At 44.5% G+C, this 12,100-nt stretch overlaps 1 protein-coding gene across 1 annotated transcript in view; it reads right to left on the bottom strand.

Annotated features, from left to right (window-relative positions):
• Nucleotides 1-12,100, bottom strand: part of PTPN14 (protein tyrosine phosphatase, non-receptor type 14) — a 134,231-nt gene that overhangs the window by 55,816 nt on the left and 66,315 nt on the right. The window contains 2 exon segments of the mRNA XM_003130398.6: nt 2,145-2,212; nt 4,491-4,588. Of these exon segments, the coding sequence (XP_003130446.4) occupies nt 2,145-2,212; nt 4,491-4,588 (166 nt within the window).

Below are 12,100 nucleotides of genomic sequence, written 5' to 3'. Positions count from 1 at the left end.
AAAAAAAAAAAAAAAAGCGCGAAACAAAACTAGCGAAAATAGCAAAAAAGAAGCAGACTCACAGATATAGAGAACAAACTAGTATTTTCCAGTGGGGATGCGGAGGCAGGGGGGAGGACTGGGGTGGTGGGGGTAGTGGGAGGTACAAACTGTTGAGTGCAAGACAGGCTCAAGGATGGATTGCATAACCCGGAGAATAAGGCCAATATTTCATATTAACTGTAAGTGGAAAATAACCTTTAAGAACTGTAGGAAAACTTAAAAATTTTATTTTAAGTTTTGGACCAATTCAGATTCACCCCAGGCACCGACACAGATAATAACTGCAGCCTTGCTCATCCTAGTCTCTCAAAACTTCAAACCTCTGTCATCAGACACTCTACTTTCTCCCATAGGCCAGAGCAGGTTAGATGCCAAGCCCTGCCCATTGTACTTCCCAAATATCTACTGTGTTGCTCTTTTGCTTTTTACAGCTGTAGCTGCAGCACACAGAAGTTCTCGGGCTAGGGGCTGAATTGGAGATGCAGCTGCATGTTTTCCCCGCAGCCACAGCAATGCCAGATCCAAGCCGAATCGATGACCTACACTGCAGGTTTAGGCAATGGTTGATCCTCAACCCACAGAGCGAGGCCAGGGATCGAACCTGCACCCTCACGGACACTATGTTGGGTTCTTAACCCGCTGAGCCACAATGAGAATTCCCTGCTTTCTTGTTTTTATCTTCACTGCCAACACCTAGCTCCTATGTCTTGCCAAGAACACCACAACAGAGTCTCATGCCTGCCACAGAGTCTCATTGCTCCAATCCAGCGGTTCTTGAAGTGTTGGGTCTGCAACCCCATGGCTGGAGCCCATGCATTCTAACTCCTCAGATGTTTCGGCCTGATCCGCCACGCTCCCCTCTGTACCCCTGAGCAGCCATCACACTGGCCGGCTGACTCCTCACTAATCATGCCTGCTGCCTCGCCTCTGCTCCTCCGCCCTGAAGGGCATCCCTTGCTCCCTGCGCTCCACCTGCTGCAATGCCTCCTATCCTTTAAGACACAGCTCACATGCCATTAGTCTTTCAACCTTCCCTTGACCCCCAAACACATGTAACCTCTCCTCACATAAAATCCCGATCAGACTTTATGGCACGTGGCTTCTTTGCATTCGATTTGGCAAACTTCCTATTGACTCAGCTACTCTATCGTCTCCCTGAGAACAAGCATTGTTTCTTATATACCTTCACCCTCAGAGGTGAGCTACCCAGTGCTTTGAGTATGTGTGCACACACACACACACGCAAAATAAGTGGTGAATGATTGTGACTTCTAAAATCAGAGCCAGAATGTTGCAGTGGGTAAAACTTCCTAAAATGCTTTTCACATGTTTTAACTTTCCCCATGAAAACTCTTCTCATTTCCTCCAAACCTACCAAAAAAAAAAACAAAAAACAAAAAACAAAAAACACAAACAAAAATTCCCCAGGGATAAAAACCTAGCCTTATCCCTAATCTAACCCAGGAATAGACATTTTACTTCATGGATGACGTCAACAAGCTTTTGCGAGTGCAAACTATGTGCCAGACAACAGTGGATGAAACAGGGTCCCTGCTTAGGGACCACAGAGCTGACGTTCCAGCTGGCCATGGAGATGAAAGAAAGAATGAGCAGGTTCAGACGCTGAAAGAGCTCTGCAGGACACACAGCAGGCGATTCAGCAGGAAGAGCTGGATGGTGAGCAGGTCAGAGAGGCGGTCAAGGAAAAGGAAGGCTTCCCTGAGGAGGTGACACATGAATGACGGCCTGGGGCCAAGCATTCCAGGCGGAGGAAGCTCGAGAACAAAGACGACGGGTTGGAAAAATGCTGGGTGTGTTCAGAAAGGAAGGGAGAACCTCTTGCTAGAGGGCCGTGTGTGGTGTGAGTGTGTGTGTGCGTGTGTGTGTGGTGGGCAGGCGGGGAGGGGCAGGGAAGTGTCTTGAGGTGAGAAGAGGATCTTTACATTTTTTGAGGGTCTCACCACACTTGTCTCTACTTTATAAATGCAAGACATTCTCCCCGGGGAATACGTGCATAAAATTCTCTGAGATTTTCAAAGGAAAGAATTAAACATTCAAAGCAGGCCCAAAAAATTAATTAAGAAAAAGGAAATCACACTTACCATAGGAAACAGCACATATTCTCGGAGGAAATCTTGAGAATCAAACTGATTATAGTCTCCAAAATCAGCTGAAAAGAAAAGGCGGAGAGGAGGGGAGTATTTATTATGTGACATTAGAGATGCAAACAAATAGGGTAAACTTATCACCCCATTTATTCTTCCCCCCTCATCCCACTTCTACATTATCATTAAATCAAAACGGTGCCAAGAAGGGTTTGATGTTATCACCACCTTGACACGGCAATAATGTAAGCATCAGCACATGAGCCCTGCTATGCAGTCTTCTGGAAGGAACAGGAGAAGGTGAAAGTGACACCTAAGCTATTTAAAAATGTACCACAAACCTGTATTTCTCTTTTGTTAAATAGGCACCAACACACGTCTTAAGAATATCTGCCAAGGGGACTTTTTAACTCAAGGTTGAGCCAAACCCATCTGCCTCTTCGTTTATTTGCAGCTGGAAATTCCCACTGCAAATCACCCTTGGCAAGCAACATTGTAGGTTTTTACACCTCCTAAACATCTCCACATGTTACAAGATGCCCCAAATTCCGTCTGGTCCTGTTCTCATTTCACGATGGTATGTTTGAGTGCTGGCAAAATGAAGACTGGGAGCCTCTATCATCAATCAACACCTTGCTTCTACTCTCGCTTGCTCTCAAAAAATAAAATTAAAAGTAAAAACCGCATGAAATTTTCATTGCATGTAAAATGTTTAGCATCGGTAGCCATGGATTCAGGTATCCTGAAGGTAAGAAGGGCTACAGAGTGAGGGATCCACACAGAAGACCAGGTTAAAGACACACTGAGAAGGCAAAAAGGGGCGCCTACACATTCTGCATGTTACTGATGAGAGGGGAGGCATTCAGGACACCAGAGACGGCCAGCTCTGCCCATTTTCAAGTTCACTCATCTGTTAGCATATTTCATCACAAGTGACATCTCTACTGATGTGGCTGTATGATTGCCTGATACGGCTTCTCAGAAAAATTATTTGACAAATATCATAGCCTGAGATGGTCGCATCAGACTGAACAGCGAGCTTCCAGGACCCTGGGGAAAGGCAATCCAATGTAAGTTCACCAACTTCCTTCAGCCTGAAAGCTATCACCAGGGTCCTTCAACACCCAGGACACCCATAAGGGTGTCAATGAGTGAAGAATGAGGGGAAAGAAAGAGAGTAAATAAAGCAAAAAAAGCATTTTCTTCAAAGAAAGACCCATTTGAAGATGAGGGACACACCATCTTGTCTCTTTTCTCCCCATTAAGGGTGTCTTCTACACTGTTTTAATGATTTTTCCATTATAACCACGGATGGGTCTGCTCCATCCTGCGGCACTGCTCAGCAGTCTCTAGGTGGACAGATGGAACACGACATACTGTGCGTACTTCCAATCACAAGGTCACGAGAAGCTAACCACTAGAGGTGTTACGTCCAACAAACATCTCTAACCTGCTAATACCCCAGGAATGAAAGCAATCCAAAGGGAAGGCTGCCTCTTTAGATATTTTAGAACCCGAGATGTTTAACGTTAATGCAGAGTTGGGAATGGGGAGTTCAGTTCACAGCTTCTAAAATGACCATCCACACAGCAAGGACTCGGCAGCTGGCAGGCTTACAACTGGATGGCCACTCATTTTAAAGAAAAACTGAAAAGGAACAGGTTTCCCTTTAAAAATGATACTTTAAATATCTTGTTTTGCATATGACTAAAGACAATGAAGGCACCGCTTAGCAAAGAGTCATGTATAAATATATGTTTAAGAGTTACATAATATGTTTACACAAGTATATGTAACAATTCAGGGAAGATTAAAAAAAAAAAGTAGCTATCTGGTCAATCTAGGTAGGACAGGTTGAAAGGCAAATTTACCACAAAACACATATGTTCCTTCACATTACAATGATGCATTTTAAATTTCTCCCTTTAATTGTGTCAGAATAAATTATACGGTAATGTCTTAAGCCATCACACTTGAAACTGATGTGAGAGCCACACAGTCATATAGCGTCAAGCCGCAAAATATGACCACACTGGGCAGTGAAAAAAATTCTAAGAAAATATTCCACAAACCCTGCAGTGTAGCTTTAATTAGAGGCAGGATGAAAGCTGCTATTTCTTCAAATAAAATGAAAATTATACCAGCATGAGCCATTTGCAAGCAGCTTACCATCCCGCCACCCAAAATTACCACTTCAGCATTTTTAACACAAGATACCTTAAAATGAGAAGCAAGAGTTACTAAAGGATTGTTTAAGTACATTTAACTTTCCCCTCTGAGAGGCCAGCAACACCGTCATCCAACAGAAGGGGGAACGTCACACCAGGTCCCCCTCTCTCTTACCTTGCACAGCTAAGCCCGCCAGCCGGATCACCTGCTCCAGCGTACACCGCAACCGCCCTTCGAGCACATCTTTTTTGACTTGCAGGTAATACTGATATCTGTTCATGGAAACAGAGAAACAAAGAACCTTAAAAACACATACTTGGAATACATTCCCACGGCATCAATGTCTCTGGGTGCGAAACCTTCTGTCCCCAGCAGGATACACAGGTGATATTGATAAAGGTCTATAAAAGATGGAAGGTGACCTCTGCCTGTGTTTATCTTTGTTTGATGTGGCAGATGTCACATCCCATCCACTCTGAGCTCGAGAGCGTGCTCATCCCAGCATTTCCTTGGGGGCTGGCAGGATGAAGTACTGATCAGGACTAGCTCTTCGTAACAAGAACCAAGAATGCAACTGCTCTTGCACACCTGGACGCCCACGACAACACAGTGGCCAGAGCCACGTTCAATGGTGTGCATTCTGGAAAACATTCTGGAAAGGCATCACTTTTAAACACTGAGGTTTGGAAGCGTCAAAGATAAAGAAGCCAAATCATTGAGAATTCTGCTAATGGATAGGATGAAGCTTTTCAGAGCCAGGTTTACTCTTCATGTCTGCGACTCATAAAAATCAAATTGAATGTAATACTGAGCCTTCCAACCCAAAGCATCTTCTCAAAGCAGCACGGTCAGCCTCAGACTAGACCACTATTCCAATAACAATAAGTGTATTGTTCCCTCATCAATAAAATCGCACTTAGAATTAACCAAGGGTTTAGAAATCTCACCCCAAACTTACTTTCCAGATTTCACTTCTTTTGACCATACTCTTAATAAAACACAAGGCTCTACAACAGTCAGGCTTTTCTAGCATTAATTCTCGGCAAATGCTAACAATCTTTTTGCTCCTGGCAACCGTAATTCTCTACTCTTCAAAACTTTGGCATGTCACCACTATGTTCATAGCAGCACTATTTCCAATAGCCAAGACATGTCCATTGACAGATGAGTGGATAAAGAAGATGTGCTAGACATACATACACACACACACACACACACACAGAGGAATACTACTCAGCCATTAAAAAGAATGAAATAATACCATTTTCAGCAACATGGATGGGCCTAGAGATTACCATCCTAAGTGAGATAAGTCAGAATGAGAAAGACAACTACCATATCACTTATATGTGGAATCTTAAATATGGCACAAATGAACACATTTATGAAACAGAAACAGACGCACAGACACAGAGAACAGATTTGTGGTTGCCAAGTGGGGAGAGGGGAGGGGAGGGAGAGATTGGGAGTGTGGATTAGCAGAGGCAAACTATTAAATCTAGAATGGAAAAACAGCAAGGTCCTACTGTATATTACAGGGAACTATGTTCAGTTTTCTGTGATAAACCATAATGGAAAAGAATATGAAAAAGAATGTATAACAAAGTCATTTTTATAGCAGAAAATGACTTAACATTATAAATCAACTCTACTTCAAGGCAATCATTTTTAAAAAGGAAAAAACCAGGAGTTCCTGTCGTGGCACAGTGGTTAACGAATCCAACTAGGAACCATGAGGTTGTAGGTTCGATCCCTGCCCTTGCTCAGTGGGTTGACAATCCGGCGTTGCCGTGAGCTGTGGTGTAGGTTGCAGATGCGGCTCGGGTCCCGCGTTGGTGTGGCTCTGGTGTAGGCCAGTGGCTACAGCTCCGATTCGACCCCTAGCCTGGGAACCTCCATATGCCGCGGGAGCGGCCCAAAGAAATAGCAAAAAGACAAAAAAAAAAAAAAAAAAAAAAAAGGGAAAAAACCACATCTTTGGCATGTCATCAAGGGAAATCAGGAGTGACCCAATCTGCCTCACTCTCTCGGAGAGAGGCAGTCAGACCTGAGAGCTAATTGCTGCTGTCCCTACCTTGACATCAGGGGTATCATTACATGTCAATCTAACACCTGTCTAACCGGAAGAATCAGACTCTGTAGACGCGTCTTTACTTCTCTCCTCTTGCATCTAAAGGTCAGGATCAAGATAACCTTGCCAGTGTCTGGTGGGAACAACCTCTACTCAAATCAGAAGAACCAACACTTGGAGTTATTTAAAGATTTGTTTTAGTCAAACTTAGGTCTAATAGAAAAACAACCCATCTTTCCTACTGCCATTCTTTCACCTAAAATATTCAGAATCTTTTTTTTTTTTTCTTTTTATGGCTGCACTTGCAGCATATGGAAGTCCCCAGGCTAGAGGTTGAATTGGAGCTGCAGGCCTACACCATAGCCACGGTGATACCGGTTCCAAGCCACCTCTGTGACTTGTGCTGCAAACTTGCAGCAGTGCCAGATCCCCAATCCACTGAGTGAAGCCAGGGGTCAAACCTGCATCTTCACAGACACTATGTTGGGTTCTTAACCTGCTGAGCCACAAGGGGAACTCCTACAATCATCTTATAGGGTCCCCTATTGAATCAATAATTTCACTTTCTGGGGGTTTCTGGTGGCTCAGTAGGTTAAGGATCTGATGTTGGAGTTCCCACTGTGGCTCAGTGGAAATGAATCTGACTAGTATCCACTGGCATGCAGGTTCAATCCCTGGCTTCGCTCAGTGGGTTGAGTATCTGGCGCTGCCGTGAGCTGTGGTGTGGATAGAAGAAGAGGCTCAGATCCGGCGTTGCTGTGGCTGTGGTGTAGGCCGGCGGCTGCAGCTCCTATTCAGCCCCTAGCCTGGGAACCTCCATATGCTGTGGGTATGGCTCTAAAAAGACAAAAAAAATAAAAATAAATAAATTAAGGATCTGATGTTGTCATTGCTGTGGCTCGGGTCACTGCTGTGGCTCAAGTTCGATCCCCAGCCTGGGAACTTCCATATGCCATGAGTGTGACCAAATAATAATAATAATAATAATTGCACTTCCTCTCAACATCAGTTGACTAAATCAATTAATATCTATAACTAGTGTCTTTGCTCATTTTCAGACACAAGTCCCTGGTAAGTGCTAAAAACCTTTGTGTGCACTCACTGCTCTGAGCTCAGTGGATATTGCCCTGCCCTCACCTAGTCATCATCCTTAGCCAGTTAGAGGCATCATAGATTCTAAATCCCCACAAACAGGAAGAGAGGTTACCTGTAAGAACTTGTAAGTCTTATGCTGCTAATGCAGTAGCAATTCCGCTCTTTCTGAATGTCTTCAAACAATACAGAGCAAATACCAGGGAGGCTTCCTTCTTCCCCCTGTTCACTAAGACCAAGTCCCCAAGCTCAAGGATATTTCCAAATGCCTCTTCCAAGGGGAGTTACCATCATGGAAGGGTGGTCACACACCTTCCCATGATCGGAGTGCCTGCTGTTTGCCAGCCTGTCTTCCATTCCAAGGGGGAAGAGACAGCCAGTCTGCACATGGTGCGTGTCAAGAATCTCGGATTCCACGTTTTCATTCAGCAAGCCAAGAGCTCCCACGAAAATGCTTTACATTAGCACCTTTGTTTCAGGGAGTGTGCACCCTAACAAGCAGGAGTTAACAGCCTTACTTAAACAACAGATCAAGGTCTACAAACGTGATCTAATGATGCACACTCTCAGCCTATTTCCTGGGAGAGAGCATGGTAAAAATCTGAAGGAGGAGAGAAAACACGGGCTTCAGAAGCTTTCTTCCGGTGAAGCTACAGCACCTGTTTCCTGTGGTGTCCTCTACGCGTCCTTCAAGGTTCATCCTGGGCACCCTCACCCTCACCCTCTGCCATGCTCTTTCCCTGTCCCCAGCCTGCTTCTGGGTTTTCCTTTGGCACCAGTCAGAGGTGCCCTCATTCATGTGAGGTAATGTTGCCTTCAAGAGACTTGAGGAACTACCTGGAGACTTTTGTGGAGGCTCTTTTATATTTATAACCCAGCCGATTCATGGGCAGGAGCACATCCTCTGGTGGAAACCCAGGCAAGAAAGGGGTCCTCAGTCAAAGATCTTTTAGGTGCCAAAACACCTGAAGATCTGTGAAAGCAGACAGGTCTTTGGAGAGGAACCACTTAGAATCTGAAGATCATACATTCAAAACTGGGGGAAGAAGAAGAAAAGAGGGATGAGGAAAAGTCTTAGCTCCATCCTCCTGCCAGAGGATGCCGTTGTGTCTTTCTTCAGAAAAGTTAAAGGATGTTAAATAACAAAACAACAACAAAAATCAACCAAAGAACTTAAAAACAGAATCTCAGGATGGGCAAGAAAGTTAATGTTTATTGGAGAGAGATACAATGGGATTCTCAAAACAGCAGCAAGAACAGCACACACAGAAAAACCCAAAACCCTCCAAACCAACCAGAAGACACAATTTCAAGGTAGTGAAGTGATGAAAGGTTCACTCCTCCTATTCATACAATGTTGGCAACTCTTCCGTATGCATTCATTCCTTCCCATCCCAAGGGGCTTCCAATTATTTTCTGCTCTACAAGCTCAGGAGACACATGGGTCTTAATGCATATTCATTAAACACTTCCTGAATGTCCATACTGGCTAGACACCGAGGACATCCTGCAGAAGTCCAAGATAGCCTCTGCCCCACAGGGATGCTTACCAGCTCTTGGACCACTGCTGCCATGTTCCTCACCCCAGTGCATCATCAAGGGTTCAATGTTTCAGAACCAACAAGTAAAGTATTTTAAAAGGTGTTGCCTTAGCATTATCTACCATAGCCAGAGCTTTTTTCTATGTCACCCTGGAGACAAAAATGACTTGGGACATACAAAACATAGGATCCAGCAAAGCAATAGTTGTAGTTTTCTTACCCTGCTGATGCCAACTTTCATCTGCCATTACCACTTCCATGAAATGTAAGAGCAATTCTATTACAGATCCACCCATTCTAGGCAACAAGGAATCCCAGCCCACTAGCAAGGAACACCAAGGCTATTCCTGGTCATTTAGGCTATATATGGGCTTGCACTGGGAAACGAAGCCAAGGAGCTGAAGAAGGCAGTGCTCCTTCCTGGAAGCCATCCAGACTAAGGAATCTCAACAGCGTTAGTGACATGGTGCTATTACCATCGGAGATTGTGGATGTTACTACATGAGCCCACAGACACGGCAATGAAATCTGGACCATGGTGGAAATTTTTTGCTACATTTCTGCTCAAAAGGCACTTTTTATAAAATAATAATTCTATCCTATGTGAAGACCAAATTAGAGAAGATGAGCCAAAATTCTACTTCTAGAATGTTTGGGGTTTGCTTATTTCTGATTAGAGATTCAATTCTAACAGCAGTAAAATATAACAGTGATTCCTATTTTGGAAACGTGCAATTTCATGGAAGTATACTCCGCTCCACCCTGTCATAGCTTTGGGTGGAGGGGAAAAGAAAAAAAAAAAAAAAAAAAACAATCCTCATGCCAGGAAAGTAAGTATCTGCCAACTTTCCAAAGGGATCCTCTTTGAAAACCCAAGCCCGCAAGGAAAATTTTAAAATATTTTTTTAATCTATTCAAAGACTTGGAAATAGTCCATCAGACTGCTGAGGTCCAATGAATGGTTTTAGGTGATGATTTTGCTCGCCCTCTAAAAATTGGTGCACATAATTATGCTTGTTGAATAAGGGTAGCATTTCTATTTTCAAAGCTTTTTTTTGTTTTGAATCTCCAGAGCAGATTAATTTGTGGGTTAAATGCAGGTTTCTCTGGGTGAAACAGCAAAGGCTTCCTGATACTCAGTGCTGTTAAACATCAGCCCTGGGAGTTCCTGCTGTGGTGCAACACCAGGACTCAGGTTCAATCCCTGGCCTTGCAACAGTGGGTTAAAGGATCTGGCATTGTCACAGCTGCGATGTAGGGTACAACTGTGGCTCGAATCTGATCCCTGACCCAGGAACTACACATGCCACAGGAAAGCCAAAAAGAAAAAAAAAAAAAGCAACCAAAAACCAAAAGCCATCACCCCTGAAAACTAAGCCTATGGACCCATCCCTAGAAGTCTCATCTATCTGGAATATTTCTGACTTCAAGAAAATAAATGACTTTTCTGTGTTCCTTCCTCCCCCTAAAATTTTGACAAGGAGGTTTGAAAAAAATTCCATACTGAGTTAAACCAACAAAGCATTCAGTCCTTCTGCCACGAGTATCAAAGGACTCTTTCAAAATTTCAGCCCATAGCATTATCCCCAATGCTTATAGGCGCACTTGCTAAGATCCCTCATCTCTGATTTTAATTCATATATGAGGACTTCAGGCACTTAGGCAACGACGTTTCCCTTGTAGGTCTGCTAATTCCGCTCAGATTGGGAAGTTCCATGCAGTGTTCTGGAAAGTATGGACTGCACGGCCACAGAACCACACATAGAGAGAACAGAGAGGCCGAGGACGTGCTGCTTTAAAAATATCCTGTGCCCCCCCCCCCCACCAAAACACACAAATGAAATATTCATTCCAAGGCCAGCACAGCGGAAATCCCTCAAACAGAGAATAGCCTTGAAAGTCTGAAAGCTTTAACATGTGATTTTGGTCATGCTTGTACCCAAGGACTCAACATCCTCGGCCTAAGTTGTGGGATGGTGGCGACAGGAGACTGGCAGGCCATTACCAATGCTCCAAATGCCTGTTGCCGCTCCCCCAGGACCTCGCCTCCACGTCACAGCCACCTACTGCATTCAATCTGCAGTTAGCATTGGGGTCAGTGAAATGGAGGTGGAAGTGACAGGGACAATCCCAAGAAGAAGCCTTCCGAGCCCGCGCCTGGCTCCCGACGCAGTTTCCCTCTGCCCCGAGGCCTGCAGGTCCTGCTGCCTGGTTAGCCTGCATCCAGGGGAAGGAAGGCAGGTGACATAGTGGACACGTAAGGTGGGCAAGAAACCAGCCTACGGTTTTGAAAGCCAGTGGAGAGCTGGAGGTCATATGCTGTGGTGGCAAGACTTAGCCTAAGCTATTGAATAAGGGAAGGATTTCAAAAGAGAAAAAACTCTGTCGATGATAATATAAGAAAATAGAATGTGTACATGTATGCGTAACTGGGTCACCATGCTGTACAGTAGGGGGAAAAAAATTGTATTGAGAAAAAAAATTAAAAAAAAAAAAATTCTGTTGAGGGAGGAGAATGACCTGCCCAAGGTAACACTGCCACCAAAGGCAGGGCCAGACCGAGCAGGGCTTGGCGCTCCTTTTCTGTGCAGCAACCACGGAAGCGATGGTTGGATTCCCAGCCACCGTGGGCAGGTCATCAATTTCACTGAAGTCTAAAAGCAGAAATGAAAATACAAACACCACTGCGGAGTGGTTTTCATGACCCAGCGCTCCCAAGAAAGGGATTCTATAACCAAGCTGCCCTCCCTCCCCAGTCACGTCTGCACCACAACACATGACACAAACAATGACGTAGAAGCTTTTCTATAAAAACTCTTAGGTGATGTGTTTCAGAGCTCGGCCCATGGGTTATTTAGATCTGTTTTTTTCTCCCAGCAGCAGCCTCTGCGATGATTTACTTTCCCTCCCTAGAGGTACTAGGAAGGGAAAGGAGACAGCTACACATTCTAACGCCTCGCTGACAACTTCATAACACGCATAGAGGCGAGAAAAGTAAAATCTAGAGATTGGGGTCTCCACTCATAAGCTCCTACCTAGAAGGAGAGGCTATGCCCTAAGGCAGCTGCAAACCGGGCCCT

This window comes from Sus scrofa, chromosome 9 (assembly GCF_000003025.6).
Source record: "Sus scrofa isolate TJ Tabasco breed Duroc chromosome 9, Sscrofa11.1, whole genome shotgun sequence".
NCBI lineage: Eukaryota > Metazoa > Chordata > Mammalia > Artiodactyla > Suidae > Sus > Sus scrofa.
Note: the sequence above shows the minus strand (reverse complement) of the source record. Positions and strands in the feature narration are given on the sequence as shown.